Raw genomic sequence first — 19,666 nt, 5'->3', positions numbered from 1 at the left:
AAGTAGGTAGCTAAGGGAGATTTAAGCATCTGGAGTCAGTTCTGAGTTAGTTTTTATACCACATATGAGGTTTGGAAATCCTACAAATATTTTTCATATTTCCACATATCTGTGGTTACAATCATTCTGCTGTGGGGACCAGGCTCCTTTTCTACTATTCCCTCAGTCCTCACAACTTGAGTACATTCCCACCCTCCCCCTCTCTTCCCTCCACCTCCAGATTGCTGCCAGTTATAACATTCTCAGTCCCCTGCAGCTCATCTGAATTTTTTTAAAAGGGCAACTGCACTCATGGAGTCAAATATTGAGCAAAGAGAACCAGACATCATTTTAATCAGGATGATCACGTGTCCAAGTGATGAAGTAACATGATGTCAAGCTTGATGTCAATTCACTGCTGTGTGCAAACAATTGCAAAACGTACCTTGCCAAATACTTTTTCCTCAAGGACCCTTTTAATCTGGTGTCTCAACATAAACAGACATCAGAGGATTAGCTGAAAGTCACTGAGTGCTCCTGTATAGAAATATAACCTGTGTTTATTGCTTTAATTGCATGTAGTGGACCATAAATTTAGTGCTACTGTTGTAAAGCTTAGAAACTACCATTGCTGATATCAGTGGGCGAATTCTTAATGTGTTTGTATATCTTAATGCAGACGTTAACTTGCTTAATTTAAACAACAACAACTTGAAGTTATATAGCACCTTAAATATGGGAAATTGTCCCATGGCGATTCACAGGAGTGTAATCAAATAAAAAATTGACACTGAGCCAAAGAAGGAGGTATTAGGGCAGGTGATCAAATGTTGGTCAAAGAGGTAGGTTTTAAGGAGTGTCTTAAAGGAGGAGAGGCAATAAAAGTTTGGGGAGCCAATTCCAGAGCTTAGGGCCGAGATGGCTGAAGGCACAGCTGCCAATGAAGGCGCAAACGAAGTGGGGATGCACAAGAGGCCAGAGTCATAGGGACGCAGAGTTCTTGGAGGGTTGGAGGGCTGAAGGATGTTACAGAGATAGGGAGGGGCCAGGCCATGGAGGGATTTGAACATGAGGAACAGAAATTTAAAATTCAGGTCTTGGTGGACAGGGGGCCAATGGATGAGGGTTTCAGCAGTAGATGGACTGAGACAGGGGCGGAGACGGGCGATATTACAAAAGTGGAAGTAGACGGTCTTTGCGATGGAGAGGATATGGGGTCGGAAGCTCCGCTCAGAGTCAAATAGAAGGCCGTGATTGCAAACAGTCTGGTTCAGCCTGAGACAGTGGCCAGGGAGGGGGATGGAATCGATAGCTAGGGAATGGAGTTTGTGGCGGGGACGGAAGACAATGGCTTTGGTTTTCCCAATGTGTAATTGTAGGAAATTTCGGCTCATCCCAGACTGGATGTCAGACAAGCAGTCTGACACCACAGTGGAAGGGTTGAGAGAGGTGGTGGTGAGGTACAGCTGGGTATCATCAGCGTTCATGTGGAACCTGACATAAAAACAGGAAATGCTGGCAACAATTCAGCGAAATCTGTTCCTATTTCAGATTTCCAGCATCCCTGCAGCATTTTGCTTTTGTGGAACCTGACGTTGTGTCTTCGGATGATGTCATCGAGGTCCTTAGGGGACTCCACACGTAACAGTGCGTGGATGGTAAGGGAAGCCATTGCAGGAGATTCTATGGTTACAACTGGATAATTAAAAGTGAAACCAGACGAGGGCAGTCCCGCTCAGCTGGTCAACGGAGAAGAGACGTTGGAGGAGGATGGTATGGTCAACCGTGTCAAAGGCTGCAGAAAAGTCAAGTAGGATGAGGAGAGATAGTTCACCATATTCACAGACACAGAAGATGTCATTGGTGACTTTGATTAGGGCTGTTTCAGTGCTGTCGCAGGGGCGGAAACCAGATTGGAGAGGTTCGAACATTGAATTGCGGTAAAGATGGGCAACTGCTTCAAAAAGAGGAGAAATGAGTGCCACATGAACGCCTTGTAAGCTCAATCACTAATATCTTCAACAGTAACGTCCAGGCTAAAATCTGCTGCATTTATCTCGTTCCAGCCAATGAGACTCTGCTTATAGGCTGCTGTACCCGACTGAAGTATAAATGAGGTTCAATTTATATAGCAGAATTTAAACAGGCTTTACTTTCTTTTATGGGGGTAATTTTCAGAGATCACGCTGCTGAATGGACGGAAGATCCTACATAGCGTTTCCCAATAGGCACCACGAGGCTTGCAGTGTGAACTCGGGAAAATTGGTCAAGTCTTGACGACAATTGGAAATGCCAGTGGAAATTTGGAACTAAGTCAACCCTCTGTGACAGGCTCAGCTATCCGATAGGTCTGCAGTACTCCAGGGCACTCTTACTGATTAGCCGGTCACTGTCTCACCAATGGGACTTCAGGAGCTATGAGGGAGAAGGTGGTTGGAGTTCTACCCATTTTGCTCCAAATAGCCCTGCAAGCTAATGCCCGAATGGACAAGCAACAGGAAAGTCACCAGTGTTGGTAAGATTTACACAGAATTACATATAATGTACAGCACAGAAACAGGGCATTCGGCCCTACTGGTCCATGCCAGTGTTTATGCTCCGCACAAGCCTCCTTCCTATCTAATTCACCTAACGCTTATCAGCATATTCTTCTATTCCTTTCCCCTCGTGTTTATCCAGCTTCCCCTTAAATGCATCAATGCGAGTCGCCTCAACTACTCCTTGTGGTAGAGAGTTCCACATTTTAACCACTCTCTGGGTAAAGATGTTTCTCCTGAATTCCCTATTGGATTTATGAGTGATTATCTGACATTTATGGCCCCTAGTTCTGGTCTCCCCCCAAGTGGAATCATCTTCTCTACGTCTATCCTATCAAACCCTTTCATAATCTTAAAGACCTCTATCAGGTCAACCCCAGCCTTCTCTTTCCTTGGGAAAAGAGCCCCAGCCTACTCAATCTTTCCTGATAGGTATAACCTCTCAGTTCTGGTATCATCCTAGTAAACCTAGTAAACATGCGTGGCTTTAAATGGCTAAATCCCTAAGCCTTGGTTCTGGCAACTCCCACCGAAGCTCTCTGGATTTCGGTAAGTGGAGGTGTGTCCCAATGAGACAAAAAAGTGTGTTCATCGGACAAACAGAAACGATACAGCGGTAGATTGCAGAGACTCTTAAACACAGAGATTACTTCCACGTGTTACCCAGCTGACCAGGGGGAAAAAAATGGAGGATTAAAGTGCCGTCCACACTGGCAGTCATACCCATTAAAATGAATTATCATAGAATCATACAGCACAGAAGGAGGCCATTCGGCCCATCGTGTCTGTGCCGGCTCTTTGAAAGAGCCATCCAATTAATCCCACTTCCTTGCTCTTTCCCCATAGCCCTGCAAATTTCTCCTTTCCGAGTACATATCCAATTCCCTTTTGAAAATTAATATTGAATCTGCTTCCACCACCTTTTCAGGAAGTGCATTCCAGATCATAACAACTCGCTGCATAAAAAAAATTCTCCTCATTTCCCTCCTGGATTTTTTGCCAATTACCTTAAATCTGTGTCCTCTGGTAACCGACCCTCCAGCCAGTAGAAACAGTTTTTTCCCCATGTACTGTATCAAAACCCCTCACAATTTTGAACACCTCTATCAAATCTCCGCTTAACCTGCTCTGCTCTAAGGAGAACAACCCCAGCTTCTCTAGTCTCTCCACGTAACTGAAGTCCCTCATCCCTGGTACCGTTCTGGTAAATCTCCTCTGCACCCTCTCCAAGACCTTTTCAATTGAAAATTAAAACAAAAATACCAGCGAACTTATGTTTGATATCCATGGGGCAGATTTTCCTCTTGGGCATAAATAAGCACTGAGGTGGAATGCATCGAGAAAAATGAGGCAGGCTCCATTAGAACCACGCGATCCTTGCTGCCTGATTATCCTCTATGCTCCCTGCCCAGGGGATTATTAATGCCCAAGCTCCAAAGAGGAAAATGTGCATCATTCAATATGCAGTATAATTCATGGCCGAAGGGGAAAGGTTGGATTCTCTACTTTGCAGCAGATTGGTAGAGCGGGACTTCCACCTGCCCACCACCCCCCCCACCCCTGACTCCAACCCAATCCCCACCCATTTCCCTCAGTCAAGGGTCACTTGTGAGCCAAGGCAAGCTCCCGATGGGACTCCCCCTGCCAAGAGGGAGCCCACTGCTACGAGGTCAGAAAATACCCAGCTACTGCAGCATGGAAACAGGCCATTTGGCCCAACAGATCCATGCCGGTGTTTAGACTCCACATGAGCCTCCTCCCTCCCTCCTTCATCTAACTCTATCAGCATATCCTTCTATTCTTAGAGGGCTTGACGGGGTAGATGCTGAAAGGCTGTTTCCCCTGGCTGGAGTCTAGAACTAGGGGGCATAGTCTCAAGATAAGGGGTCGGCCATTTAGGACTGAGATGAGGAGGAATTTCTTTACTCAGAGCATTGTGAACCTTTGGAATTCTCTACCCCAGAGGGCTGTGGAAGTTGAGTAGTTGAGTATATTCAAGGCTGAGATCGATAGATTTTTGGACTCAGGGGAATCAAGGGATATGGGGATCGGAAAAGTGGTGTTGAGGTCGAAGATCAGCCATGATCTTACTGAATGGCGGAGCAGGCTCGAGGGGCCGTATGGCCTACTCCTGCTCCTATTATGTTCTTATGTCCTTTCTTCCTCATGTGTTTATCTAGCTGCCCCTTAAATGCATCTATGCTGGTCACCTCAACTAGTCCTTGTAGTACAAATTCCACATTCTAACCACTCTCTGGGTAAAGAAGTTGTTCCTGAATCCTGAAGAGGCAGAAGAGCCCTGATGATCAACATCTACCATTGTTTTTATTAGAAGGTATTCAGGCCAAAATGGTGGTAGAGAAGGTCTTTACTAAGCCGTCTTACTCTACCAGAAGACTTTGGAGCCTTTACGGCTGCTACTACGGGCCTATCGCCATTAGGTGGTCCCGGAGAACAGCGATAACTGGAGCTACGGAAAGCAAATGGAACAGAAGGTACGGTCCTGCCCAAACCCCAGCATTCAGATGCAGTGGGCTGAGAAGGGACAGCTAGCATCAGTCCGGGAAGGGGCAGGGGGATGGAAATCCAGATTGGGGTGGGGTGGCGGTGTTGTCAAACTGTCCCATTTTCCCATCGTTTTCAGTCGGGATCCGGGAGCAAAATCCCGCCTGAACTGTGCTTTGTAGTTTTGCTCTTGAATCTAACCCTAACTCAATATCAGTGCTATACAAGCACTAGGAAAGGTTTTAACAGGTCTGAACCTGCAGCCATCTTTGATGCAGAGGACCACATCATGAAACATTAACCCTACCTTCCTCGCTTCACACAGAAACATAGTTAATAGGAGCAGGAGTTGGCCATTCGGCCCTTCGAGCCTGCTGTGCCATTCAATATGATCATGGCTGATCCTCTATCTCAATACCAGATTCCCACTCTCTCCCCATAGCCCTTGATGCCTTTTGTGTCTAGAAATCTATCTAGCTCCTTCTTAAATATATTCAGTGACTTGGCCTCCACAGCCTTCTGTGGTAGAGAATTCCACAGGTTCACCACCCTCTGAGTGAAGACATTTCTCCTCATCTCAGTCCCAAATGTCCTACGCCGTATCCTGAAACTGTGACACCTCTTCTGGACCCCCCCAGCTAGGGGAAACATCTTCCCTGCATCCAGTCTGTCTAGTCCTGTCAGAATTTTATATGTTTCAATGAGATCCCCTCTCATTCTTCTAAACTCGAGTGAATACAGGCCGTGTCGACCCAATCTCTTCTCATACGACAGTCCTGCCATCCCAGGAATCAGTCTGGTGAACCTTTGCTGCACTCCCTCTATGGCAAGTATATCCTTTCTTAGGTAAGGAGACCAAAACTGCACACATTACTCCAGGTGTGGTCTCACCAAGGCCCTGTATAACTGCAGTAAGACATCCTTGCTTCTGTACTCAAATCCTCTTGCAATGAAGGCCAACATACCATTTGCCTTCCTAACTGCTTGCTGCACCTGCATGTTTGCTTTCAGTGACTGGTGTACAAGGACACCCAGGTCCCTTTGTACATCAACATTTCTCAATCTATCACCATTTAAATAATACTCTGCCTTTCTGTTTTTCCTTCCGAAGTGGAAAACTTCACATTTATCCACATTATACTGTATCTGCCATGTATTTGCCCACTCATTCAACATGTCTAAATCGCCTTGAAGCCTCTTTGCATCCTTCTCACAACTCACACTCCCACCTAGTTTTGTGTCGTCAGTAAACTTAGAAATATTACGTTTGGTTCCCTCATCCAAATCATTGATATATATTGTGAATAGCTGGGGCTCAAGCACTGATCCCTGTGGTACCCCACTAGTTACTGCCTGCCACCCCGAAAAAGACCCATTTATTCCTACTCTCTGTTTCCTGTCTGTTTAACAATTTTCAATCCATGCCAGTATATTACCCCCAATCCCATGTGCTTTAATTTTGCACACTAACCTCTTATGTGGGACTTGATCAAAGACCTTCTGAAAATCCAAATAAACCACATCCACTGGTTCTCCCTTATCTATTCTACCAGTTACATCCTCAAAAAACTCCAGTAGGTTTGTCAAACATGATTTCCCTTTTATAAATCCATGTTCACTTTGTCTAATCCCGTTGATATTTTCTAAGTGTCCTGTTATCACATCCTTTATAACAGCCTCTAGCATTTTCCCTACTACTGATGTTAGGCTAACTGGTCTGTAGTTCCCTGTTTTCTCTCTCGCTCCTTTTTTAAATAGTGGGGTTACATTTGCCACCCTGCAATCTGCAGGAACTGTTCCATAATCTATAGAATTTTGGAAGATGACAACCAATGCATCCACTATTTCTATGGCTACCTCTTTTAGTACTCTGGGATGCAGATTATCTGGCTCTGGAGATTTATCGGCTTTCAGTCCCATTAATTTCTCCAGCACTATTTTTTTACTAATACTAATTTCCTTTAATTCCTCCTTCTCACTAGTCCCTTGGTTCCCTAGCATTTCTGGGAAGTTATTTGTGTCCTCTTCCGTGAAGACAGAACCAAAGTATTTGTTTAATTGATCTGCCATTTCCCTGTTCCCCATTATTAATTCTCCTGTTTCTGACTGTAAGGGACCTACATTTATCTTCACTAATCTTTTCCTTTTTAGATACTTGTAGAAGTCCACTTTTATGTTCCTTGCAAGTTTACTCTCATTCTCTATTTTTCCCCTCTTAATCAATCTCTTGGTCCTTTTTTGCTGAATTCTAAATTGCTGCCAATCCTCAGGCTTGCTACTTTTTCTGGCAACTTTATATGACTCCTCTTTGGATCTAATACTATCCTTAATTTCTTTTGTTAGCCATGGTTGGGCCGCTTTTCCTTTTGTGTTTTTGCGCCAGAAAGGAATGAGTAACTGTTGCAATTCATGCATTCGTTCCTTAAACGTTAGCCATTGCCTATCCACCGTCATGCCTTTTAATGAAGCTCCCCAATCTGTCATAACCAACTCACTCCTCATACCTTCATAGTTTCCTTTGTTTAGATTTAGGGCCCTAGTTTCGGATTGGACTACTTCACTTTCCATCTTAATGAAGAATTCTATCATGTTATGGTCACTCTTCCCTAAAGGATCCCGCACAGCAAGATTATTAATTAACTCCCTCTCATTGCACAATGCCCAATCTAGGATAGCCTGTTCCCTGATTGGCTCCTCAATGTACTGGTCTAAATAACCATCTCATACACACTCCAGGAATTCATCCTCCACAGTATTATTGCTAATTTGGTTTGGTCAGTCTATATGTAGATTAAAGTCACCCATGATTACTGTAGTACCCTTGTTACATGCATTTCTAATTTCCTGTTTGATGCCATCCCCTTCATTACCACTACAGTTTGGAGGCCAATAGACAACTCCCACCAGTGTTTTCTGCCCCTTGATGCTTCTTAACTCCACCCAGACTGATTCTACATCTTGATTTTCTGAGCCAATATCCTTTCTCATTATTGCTCTAATTTGATCCTTACTAACAATGCCACCCCACCTCCTTTTCCTTTTTGCCTGTCCTTCCTAAATATCGAATATCCTTGGATATTCAGCTCCCAGCCTTGGTCACCCTGCAGCCATATCTCCGTAATCGCAATTATATCCTATCCATTTACATCTATTCGTGCTGTTAATTCATTTACCTAATTACGAATGCTTCGTGCGTTCAGATACAGTGCCTTTAGATTTGTCTTTTTAACATTTTTAGACACCTTAACATTTTTTTGCACTATGGCCCTATTTGTCTTATTACCATTTTTACTTACCCGGACCCTATTTGTTAGTGCACTCTTTTGTTTGTACGCTCTGTCCCTTCCTTACACAATCTGGTTATCCTTACCCCAATCACTTTCCTGCACTGCTTCTTTGTCTTTTCTCTTCAGCATTCTACATTTCTACCCACCGGGACCCTCCCCCAACTTTATTTAGTTTAAAGCCCTATCAACCTCCCTTGTTATTCGATTCGCTAGAACTCTGGTCCCAGCATGGTTCAGGTGTAGTCCGTCCCAACGGAACAACTCTCTCTTTCCCCATTACTGGTGCCAGTGCCCCACGAATCGAAACCCACTTCTCCCACACCAATCTTTGAACCGTGCATTCATCTCTCTGATCCTATTGACCCTGTGCTAATTTGCTCGTGGCTCAGGTAATAATCCGGAGATTATTACCTTTGTGGTTCTGCTTTTTAATTTAGTCCCTTGCTGCTCAAACTCTCTCAGCAGAACCTTTTTCTTAGTCCTACCTATGTCGTTGGTACCTACGTGGACCACGACAACTGGATCCTCCCCCTCCCACTCCAAGTTCTTCTCCAGCCCGGAGGAGATGTCCTTAACCCTGGCACTGGGTAGGCAACATAGCCTTTGGGACTCATGCTCCTGGCTGCAGAGAACAGTGTCTATCCCCCTAACTATACTGTCGCCTACTACAACCACCTTCCTGTACCACGGTGCCGCCAGATGCTGCCAGACCTCCTGAGTGTTTCCAGCATTTTCTGATTTAATAGATCACATAGGCGACTTTCACTATAGCAACAGGTACACTATCTCCTCACCACTGCCTACCCTCAGCCTTGTGATTCAACACAATCCATTTCATATCAGACTGCAGTATGAATGGGATTCCTGCCATGTGTGGAATTTCTTTCATTTTGTTATCCTTGTATCTATTTGTCTTTCGCTGCAGCTCACTGTTGGAAACCTACTTCAATTTTGCCGGGCTGCAATGCTCAACAGAACTATCCCACACATTCAATGGGATTAGGTTTTCCAAACTTGAAGGGGCACCATCTCCACACAAAAAAATGTTGAGCAATTTTTTTCAAATTTCTTTACAAATAAACAATGTGTGGAAGACATCATCATGTCTCTTGGAGGTGACAACAATGATAGATAACTTTTCTTTTGGCTCCACTCCCTCCCAAACAAGAAAATATTTAGCATATGTTTTTTCTTCTTGAAGATTGTGGGGCCAAAATCCTTTGGGCCTTAATCCCAGTGGAAACGCCGGAATCTGTCTGCCGGTTGACCTTTGGCACTGACCCTTGCTAACATTGGCGGAGTCAGGGAGTGGGTATCCAATTTAAATATCCCGGGCAGGTACTCATGTCAATGGGGGCACATCTCAGGCACCCTCCTATGCCAGGATGCTGGGAATCAGGATTTAGGGTATGCTGCCCCCTCTCTTCCTAGAAATAAAACACAAGTGCCCTCTGACCCCCTTTATAAGGGGGCTGATCTTTACCTGAAGAATTCTACTTTCTTTGGGGGTCCAGGTAAAGTCCCAGGCCTGGACCTCCAAGCCGAGCTCCACTTCTGCCGTTGGATAGGCTGTTTCACCTAGTCCCACATATGTATATCAGCCCCAGTGTCCCGTCGGGCCAGGGATGTGGGATCTCCTAACCTGGGAGTCCTCGCACCAGACCACACCTCCTCCTGCATCAATAGCCTTGTAAGGGGTGGGCGGAAGCCCACCCCTTACAACACCCTATGGGAACTCCTGCAAAAGGCCAGGAACCACTGTATCCAGTTCCTGGGCCACATTCAGAGTGCCAATCATTTTCAGCCTTCGTACCACTTTAATGCACTCTTGTGGAGTTTAGTTTCTCTTTGGTCTTGTTGACGTACCTCTGGTCCAAATAACACTTGCATTGTGAAGTAATACTCACTGTTGCATCTTCAGGAAGTCCACCTGCCACCTCCACTATCCTAGTATCTGACGCGACCATTCCTTTTGCCCTGGTAACAAATTGGATAACTGAGGCACTGTCCTGCAGAGCACAAGGAGAAATAGTGAAAACTATGACAATGATGACAACATCTACCCTTACGATTGGTGGGCATATTAGCACCAGACTGTATTCCAGACCCTGTACCAGCCCAGGCAAGAAACAAATCATGGCCACAGTATGTTCCATAACATGCTTATCACAAGTCTGCTACTAATCAGAAAGATGTAGCATTTTCTGGGTGGGAATAGAATGGTGCAGTGAGCTAGCACACTAACCTTGGGCTTCAGGGCCTGACTTTGAATCCAGCCCAGTCAGATGGGATGAAAGTCCTCATAAAAGTCTGAAGTAATATGGGATTGGGCCAGTGGATGCAAAACTTTTTACCATAAATCAGATAATTTAGCACAAATTTTCACTAAATTACAGTCTAACTCAAAGAGGCCACGAGGACGATTGGTGTGGGAAATAGAAATGGTGCGTGTCTGAGGTTGAGGTTAAGGCACATTGTTGGGGCAGAACAGAGGGAGCTTTACTCAGCACAAAGCCCACATTGTAACTAAATGAGGAGAGCTTGATAATGATCGCGAGTGCTGAAGTGGAAACGTGTTGGGTTCCCCGCACTGACTGATCAGCACACTACAGTGCAGAATGATTCGTTTTTTAAAAACAGATAAAAGATGAAGCACAATCCACACCAAAAGGTTTGGTTCTGAAAGGAGTTAGTGATTTCCCAATCAGCGTATGTAGGGGGGGGTGGGGGGGAGGGGGGGGGGTTGGAAATCAGCATGCTGTGAATCGCTCTCACCTTTTTCAATATTTCAGTATTAAGAAGCAAGTGTACATCAACGTTCCTGGTTTCTTCCTTCGCTATGGAGTTTAGTTTACAGTTGATAATCGAGCAGGGTCGGCCAGGCCTATCACAATCCTGAAAGAATTAGCAAGCCAAGGAAAAAAACATACGTTATTTGGTTCGATACTTGTTTTAACTAATTACTTGACACATTATTGCCCAGAAACTGTGCCAAAGCCTTGCTCGCTTTCTTGGAGCACTGCGGCTAGAAAACTGGGGGTGCTGCAAATCGGAGACGCTGACCTGTGTGCCTGATTCTCCAATCCATGCTACGGGTCAGCAGGACTCCACGCTGGGAGCAGAATCTGGCGACTCGAGGGCTTAGATGAAATGAGATGCACAAGCGCGTGTGTGCAATGGGATTCCAGACATCTGCCTTATATTTTACACATAAGCATTTGGCTTGAACCTTCTGAAGGCTAAACAATTTTCAAAATCATATCCATGAGTTAAGTCACAGTACAGCTGTAAAATGATATCATAATATAATATATACAAGATGCATCATTTTGCTATAAAATGGATGGACAGAAAATCACAGGCTGCATCCCTACATTTCCTGGGATGTGCTCCTTGCAAGTATTGCTTCTCACTGGGAGCACCAGCTCTTGAAATAACCCTTCCAATGTCATAAAAACTCCATATCAACACACAAGTGCTTCCTTCGGACCATGCACTTGCTGATATCCATCTCTTCTTTAGAAACAGTGAATTCTCCTCCGTGTATCATACAATAACGTACATAGCAGTGTGTTAAGGCAGTAATATCTCAGGTGCAAATGCTGATAAACCATTTGCTTTCATGAGGTTTCTGCCTTGTAACACAAATCACAAGTACCAGAGTCATAGGTGACCAGTAGCAGCCTTTGTGAGTGCAATGCAACCTATTTCTGATCATTCAAAGTCATTTTTTTGCACCAAAAAAACTGTAAATACTGCAATCGACAACTTCCTGTGCAGTGTTGTATTTATATGATGCATAAGTTTCAGATTTATGTTATTTTATTAAATGATAAGCTCCCCTTTTAGGAGTGGAGTTTTGACTGGTTGGATACTAAACTGTTTGTGCAGAGTGCACTTCTTTGAAGGGGTATCAAGGTTAATATGGTCGCATCACGATTTGCAAAACAAATGCCGAGGGGCAGCATAAGGGTGGGTGGTGGTTCAACAGTCATTAGATACTAGTTGCTAAGGTTACAGTGGCAATGCCTGCTGCTTACAGTCCCTCCCGCTCCTGTAGTTACTCATGCTGAAGTACAGGTCTGTGGCATTGGCAGCCCTATGGTACCTCCTGCAGGTGGGTCTTCCCCATGTGTAAGACAAGACAGCGAAGCCCCTAAATTGCAATTCTCTGCTACCGGTATGGAGTCTCATTGGACAGGAGTACAGATCGGTCAAGCGAGACTCTGCTACCGGTGTGGAGTCTCAGTGGACAGGAGTACAGATCGGTCAAGTGAAGCCCTGCTACCGGTGTGGAGTCTCAGTGGACAGGAGTACAGATCGGTCAAGTGAAGCCCTGCTACCGGTGTGGAGTCTCAGTGGACAGGAGTACAGATCGGTCAAGCGAGACTCTGCTACCGGTGTGGAGTCTCAGTGGACAGGAGTACAGATCGGTCAAGTGAAGCCCTGCTACCGGTGTGGAGTCTCACTGGACTGGAGTACAGATCGGTCAAGTGAGACTCTGCACTGGGAGTGGAGTCTTACAATTTTGGGTCTTAAGTGTCAACAAACTATTTGACTTAGGGGTACACCACTGAGCCCAACCCCAATCTCATCCAATGTCCAGAATTGCTGCTCTATGGAGTGGCTAATTGAATTCCCCCAGCCCAGTGATCCTGCACCCAATTCTAGCTCCACGCCCCCCAAATAATGCTCCAACTGAAATCAGTCAACTCAATAGAGTCAAGCAAAAGAAGCAGGGATCTTCCTAGTGTGTATGGTTCACTACAACAGTAGGCAGTGTACTTACTGACTGAACATTCAGGGAAAATCTGGTGTCAGATTGTTTTTTGAGCTTTCTTTGCTGGTAGAGGTTAATGTTACCGTCCGAGTACCACTGAGACATACAAACCAGAAGGTGTCAGGTTGTTTGTCCAACTAGTGTTGAGTTAGCTCATCTCAACCAGGGTAGCATTTGAGTTGCTACAATCAGCCTCATCACCCCTGAGCTTGGGAAGAGAACAGTCTACCAGGGTTTCTGCTCTTGACTGCTATCCAGTGACTCCTGCTGGACAATGTGTCTGTGTATGGATGTTGACTGAGAACGTTGGCTGTGATACTTTCAGATGCTAGAACTCACTGCCTGAAAGGGTGATAGAGGCAGAAACCCTCAACTCATTTAAATACTACTTGGATGTGCACTTCAAGTGCTGTAACCTACAGGGCTGCAGACCAAGTGCTGGAAAGTGGGATTCAGCTGGATAGCTCTTTATCGGCCGGCACGGACACGATGGGCTGAATGACCTCCTTCTGTGTCATAACTTTCTATGATTCTACTGTTGAAAAACCTGGCAACACTCAATGTCTGGACCCAGGCATAAAGAATGGCAAGTAGGTCAAAGTACCTATAGCAACAGGTGCAATGTGAAACTCTACCCAGCTTGAGTCAAGGCCTTCAGAAAAGTAAGGGAGAAAAAAGGGGAATGAAATTTAAAAAATTAAAACTTCTGGTGGTATATCATAAAGTAGTTCTGGTCAGATATTATCTCATGGGTGTGGTGTAAATCGCTGCCTCACATAAATGAGACAAATTTATTGCACTGTGTAATCAGACAAACAGTTTAGAAATCTGACGGGAGACTTTCCTAGGTGCCCAGGTGCATTAGACCATTAGGTTAAATAGAAGGGAAATGGGATGGGCTCCTTTACAGGCATGTGCTCCAATCCATCCGGTTATCAGATATTTGCTGTGCTCTTGGGGATATAGTGAATCTGGACACAGACTCGGGTAGACCATCCTTCTAGTGCCATAAAATAACATTTGAGAACTAAATTGAACCTTATTTTGTGGTCTCCTAATTGTAAATTATTTTTCCTCCATTCTCCCCTTTTCTCAAGTCCATTCCTGCGCCATCTTTTGTCCAAGGAGGGAGGAAGTCAGTCCCCTGCCAATCTCATACTTTCCCAATGCCTTTTTCCATTCATATTCTTTAAAATACTTGAACAAGAGCAATTTTTGTTTAATTTTGGGGCTCAAATGTTGCTGTAGACCTCAAAGATTTGCCCTTCAATCAGTTGGTCATTAGTCTAGCTTGGCTAATAGATGCACACTGCGCTTCTGTTAGTTTGATAAATACTTTCATGATAAACATTTATAAAAAAGAATTTAGAAAAGAACAGCTGATTCTAGTCAGATTAAAGTGTATTATCATTCTCTACATCCCTTCACTCCTCTATTGTTCATTTTCTCATGCTCCATCCTCCCCAAAATTATAACTGAACTCACACTGGGGCCAATTTTCCTGTCATTTATTCCTGAGGTTCCTGCGAAGCACAGGAAATAGAGACGGAGACCTGCTACACCAAGTCTCCACCACCTGTATGTTACCCCCGGATTTCTAGGGCTTTCCCTCCTACCTCATTTCCTTATATGCCGGAAGGACACCCAGATATAATGATGCCTGAGATAGTTGGCATTGGGCTTTGTGCCTGTTCCCCCCTCAAAGTAGAGCATCTGGAGCAAGGCAAGGGAGGCCTGAAAAAGTAAGCCTTGATCTTTAGGCTTTGAGGCCTCTCGGCTGCTGTTTTCTAGGTGCAAAGCCCCATCAGGGAGCAGGCCTGCACTACGGATGCAACTGGACTTTCAATATTACCTGACCCATCGAATTCAGGCATAGTCAGTTCAGGACACCATCACCTTCTCAAGGGCAATTAGGGATGGGCAATAAATGCTGGCCTTGCCAGCGACGCCCACATCCCATGAACGAATAATAAAACAAAAGGACAGGCACAGTCAGAAGAGGGAGGAGGGTAAGGTAAATCAGAGTTACTATGTCTTCCTGACACCTTATGTTCATCTTGTACTGTGTCCTGCAATTGACACTTCATGCCCATCTTATGTTCCATCATTGTTCATGTCACATTGCACATGTCCCCCTTTGTGCTCCACTACTTCATGCCCATCTCTCAATGCATCCTCTTAACTGATAATTCATGCAGAAACTCACGCTCCATTTCCTTCCTAGTTTATAACTCACCTTGTGGTCCATCCCCCATAATGTTATCTCGACTGACAGGCTGTGTCTTTTCCTGCATTGAATTCTCTTAACTGGCAGCCCATGTTCCACTTTAGTAGTAAATGCTCAAAGGCCTAACTCACCAGTACTTTCCTGCCAGACTTGGTAAAGAAAGCAAAGATCGTATGGAAGATGTTCTCCTTGTCCTGAGGTATGAAGCAGGGTTGGAGGTTTCGGTGGAAGGTACAGTTCCCTCCCTCGTGTCCAACCTTAACAAAGAACAAAGATAGGATCAGTGAGCATTAGACTATATTCAACCACAAGTTGACTAGCAGAAAAGTTGTTAATTGGCTGAATGTTGCACTTTTGAACTCTTGTAAAACACCAGCTCAGTTGATGCAGAGATCTTCACAAGGTGTTCAAAATGTGTCAAGATATCAATCAGGATCTTTGGCTGGTCATCAGCAGCAGTAAGTGGTTCTTTGGTTTTCACAGTCCATGTATTAGAATGTCAAAACTTGGCCTGGCAAGTTTGACTCATTGTGGTTAAAACAGCAGCCAATTCTCAGAAATATTTATATTACTGTTTAAAAAAACAGACCAATATAAATGACATAGAGTTCAATCTATCTCACCTTTTTTTTAAAGCAGCTAGTCCACCCTGAGCAAAACCCTAGTCTTAATAGCCCCAATTTTAACACGAATCGGATGAGCGAAGGAGCAGGGCTAGCTGGAAGCCCCGATAATGTCACCAGCATGAGCCCCGGGCGATTTTAGCCCCATGGCCTCATTTCACAATGATGGACGGGCTGCCCACCCGATTGTGTGAGGAAACTGGTAGCCCACCCACTTTATTTGCGCAATTACCGTCCCCCGCCCCCCCAAGGCCTTTTTAAAGCAGCAATGCACCTCATAAAGCAAGGTTACGTTTCCTGGAGACAGATTGCCTTTCCAGACTGTCCACACAATTCTGCTGGACTAATGAATCAGAGAGCTGTCTCAGGTTTTCTGATGTCTCCCTCAAAGTCCTTGTGGAGAAGATCAGGGCAAGGAGGGAGGTACTATTTCCCAGCACCCACAGGAGCATCCCCAGGGCCACAATTCAGCAGGCCTGGACAGAGGTGGCTAAGAGGGTCAGTGCCAGCAGCATCACTTCCAGGACCTGGGTTCAATGTAGGAAGAGGTTCAATAAACTCACAAGAGCAGCAAGGGTGAGTACAGCTCTCCAACAATACCTAAAGAAGACAACACTCCTTTAACCCCTCCCCCACCACTCTCAGAAATTCCCTCCCCTCCATCACATCCTTCAACATATATCACAAGGGCACATTGCAATATCTCTCTTTCTCGCTCCAAACGCACTCACCTCTTCCTTTGCTCTTTTCACACCACACACTGACACCATTCTCTTCTCACATCCTAGCACTTGAACAAACACCAACTCCTCCCACCACTCCTTCCTCATTTCACATTCCACGCACTAAGCTTTACATTCATCACCTCTCATCCTCACTCCAACTTGCTTCTGCTACACCTCTCAACACATCCACAAGAGCTATGCATTTCCACTTACCTTTTCAACAGTCACTCACTCTTACCCTTTCTTTCTGCAGGAAAAGACATAATGCCAGGGAGAGGACCAAGACAGGGGGAGGAGTACCCAATATCATAGCAGAGCAAGAACCCCTAGAGGTTAGTGCCTCGGGCTGAGCCATGAGCATCAGGGAAGGTGATGCTGTCACCTTCCTTGAGCAGAATGTCTGCATATTACTTGTAACCCTTCATTCACCTCAACAAATAAAGCAACTTCAAGCTACATTCTCAAGACTGTCACCTGCTAATGTCCAGCTTCTCAGTGCCATCCCAACTCCAACTCTTGTCCCTTTTCTCTTTCCTCTAGATCCTTCTCAGCAGTACGAGCTTCATGAAGAAGACATCTCAAAGGAGGGCAATCCTCCAGAGGATGCACCGTCCCACATTCCATCCCTCCCAAGCACCAGCACAGACATCAGCAATCCGTGTGGGTTAGATAGTTTGTCAGAGGGGTTTGCACATGGTGAAACACCCAGCACAAGTGAGCAGCAGCAGGTACTGGTGGCAGGGACAGCCCAGGAGATAGCTCGCCAGAGGACGGGGTCTTTTTCCAGCTCTACTGAGCAGGACAAAGATGAGGATTTCAGGGGCCCAGCTATGAAAACTGCTTGCCTCTCACAAGCGGGCATTGGAAGGCCTGCCAAGGAGTTTCAGCACTATGGCTGAAAGTGTGGAGGAGTCCAGTTTCAGCTTGTGCGGTGTCATCTTGCATGGCATCACCATTCTGCAATCTACCTTGGAGAGTGTGGCCACCCTGGGGGAAGTTCCAGCCAGCCCCTTACAAAGGGAGTCGGTGTCAGCCTTTTCAGCTTTGGTGGAAGCTCAAAAGGATGCCAGGTGGAATCTGGGCTCAAACCTGTGCAGATGTGTGCCTTGGAGAGGCAGATGTGCGCCTTGGAGAGGCAGATGTGCGCCTTGGAGAGGCAGATGTGCGCCATGGAAAAATTGGTGCAGCAAATGCCACTCATCTTCTGCAGTTTGCTCTCCCACAGTGATGAGCCCCAGATCCAAGGGAGTGGCAGTGGCACAATGGGAGCAGGACATGTTGCACTCTCTCAGGATGTCAGCTCATTTGCTCTTTCACCATCCCCTCAATGAATACCCACCATGGTGCCAGCAAGTTAAGCGGCAAGACAAAAAGTATAAGAAACAATCTAGAAGCGGGAATCTTTCCTGGCAATGGAAATAACACAGAGATCCTATGATCTAATTCATTGCAGGTGAGTGCCCTTTTATATACTGCTTCAGTGGCTGTGACAGGCCAATCCCACTCGGCTTTCCTTGAGGGTTGGGCACTGGGCAGGACTTCCCCGATTTCACGTAAAAATGTCGTCAAGGTCCTAATGACATCATGGGATCCCAAATTACATGTATTCATGAGACCCCTGCCAGCCTCTGGCGGACGCCTCAGTCAACTTATAAAATGTCTGGTTAAGACGGCAGCGGGCGGTACAGCATGAGGAAAGCAGTAGTAAGTACTCTATTGCTAATTTAACCACCCGTCCGGCCTGTTCCCGTAAGGCGGGCAGGGTTAAAATCAGCATTAAAGTCTCTGGAAACAAGCTCCAATTGCACAGCCCAATAGGATATCCAGCACAGATTTAAGCACCGATTTATATTGGACTATGGTGCGGTGTGCAGGGGCCGAGATGGCAGGAAGCGACCATGACAGCATCAGCGTGAGGCCCAAGCCATTTTAACTCCTGGGCCTCCTTACCCTCTTGGAGGATGGACTCACACCCGAACCCAACAGGGATCACCAGGTGGGCGGTGGGTGGGAGCGGGAGCCGGATTTCACACAGCAGGAGGCCACCGCCATGACCCGAAGGAATGGTCCCAGCCAAATCTAGAGCTCCCTGGATGACAAGGAGCTTACAGGGTAAGATAAGGCAAAAAAGGGAAGCTTATGTCAGACACCAAGAGCTCAATACCGCAGAAAGCCTAGAGGAGTATAGAAAGTGCAGGGGTGAAATTAAAAAGGAAATTAGGAAAGCAAAGAGAGGGCGTGAAAAAATACTGGCAGTCTGCCTAACCCCAGTAGTGGGCAAAGTACTGGAATTGATTCTGAGGGACAGCATTAATCATCATTTAGAAAGGCACGGATTAATCAGCGTGGATTTGTTAAGGGAAGGTCGTGTCTGACTAACTCGACTGAATTTTTTGAGCGGGTGGGGGGTGGATGAGGGTAACGCGTTTGATGTATTGTACATGGATTTTAGCAAGGCTGGTCAAAAAAGTAAAAGACCATGGGATCCAAGGGACAGTGGCCAGTTAGATCCAAAATTGGCTCAGTGGCAGGAAGCAAAGGGTAATGGTTGACGGGTGTTCTTGCGACTGGAAGGCTGTTTCCAGTGGGGTCCCGCAAGGCTCAGTACTAGGTCACTTGCTTTTTGTGGTATATATTAATGATTTGGACTTGAACGAGGGGGGCTTGATCAAGAAGTTTGGAGATGTTACAAAAATTGGCCGTGTGGTTGATAGTGAGGAGGAAAGCTGTAGACTGCGGGAAAATATCAATGGACTAATCAGGTGGGCAGAAAAGTGGCAAATGGAATTCAATCTGGAAAAGTGTGAGGTGATGCATTTGGGGAGGGCAAACAAGGCAAGGGAGTACCCAATAAATGGGAGGATACTGAAAGGTGTAGAGGAACAAAGGGACCTTGGAGTTCATGTCCAGAGATCCCTGAAGGTAGCAGGATAGGTAGATAAGATGATTAAAAAGGCATACAGGATACTTTCCTTTATTTTCCGAGACATAGAATATTAGAGC

General features: G+C 45.5%; 1 protein-coding gene across 1 annotated transcript in view; it reads right to left on the bottom strand.

The window, feature by feature from the left end:
* The window catches only part of itga9 (integrin, alpha 9), a 382,843-nt gene that overhangs the window by 31,900 nt on the left and 331,277 nt on the right, over positions 1 to 19,666 (bottom strand). Inside the window, exons 24-26 of the mRNA XM_067981373.1 lie at positions 15,447 to 15,572; positions 11,084 to 11,203; positions 10,216 to 10,317 (exon numbers count right to left, since the gene is read on the bottom strand). Coding sequence (XP_067837474.1) covers positions 10,216 to 10,317; positions 11,084 to 11,203; positions 15,447 to 15,572 — 348 coding nt within the window. The remainder of the gene's footprint in view (positions 1 to 10,215; positions 10,318 to 11,083; positions 11,204 to 15,446; positions 15,573 to 19,666) is intronic.

The sequence above is a fragment of the Heptranchias perlo genome, chromosome 3 (assembly GCF_035084215.1).
Source record: "Heptranchias perlo isolate sHepPer1 chromosome 3, sHepPer1.hap1, whole genome shotgun sequence".
Lineage (NCBI taxonomy): Eukaryota > Metazoa > Chordata > Chondrichthyes > Hexanchiformes > Hexanchidae > Heptranchias > Heptranchias perlo.
Note: the sequence above shows the minus strand (reverse complement) of the source record. Positions and strands in the feature narration are given on the sequence as shown.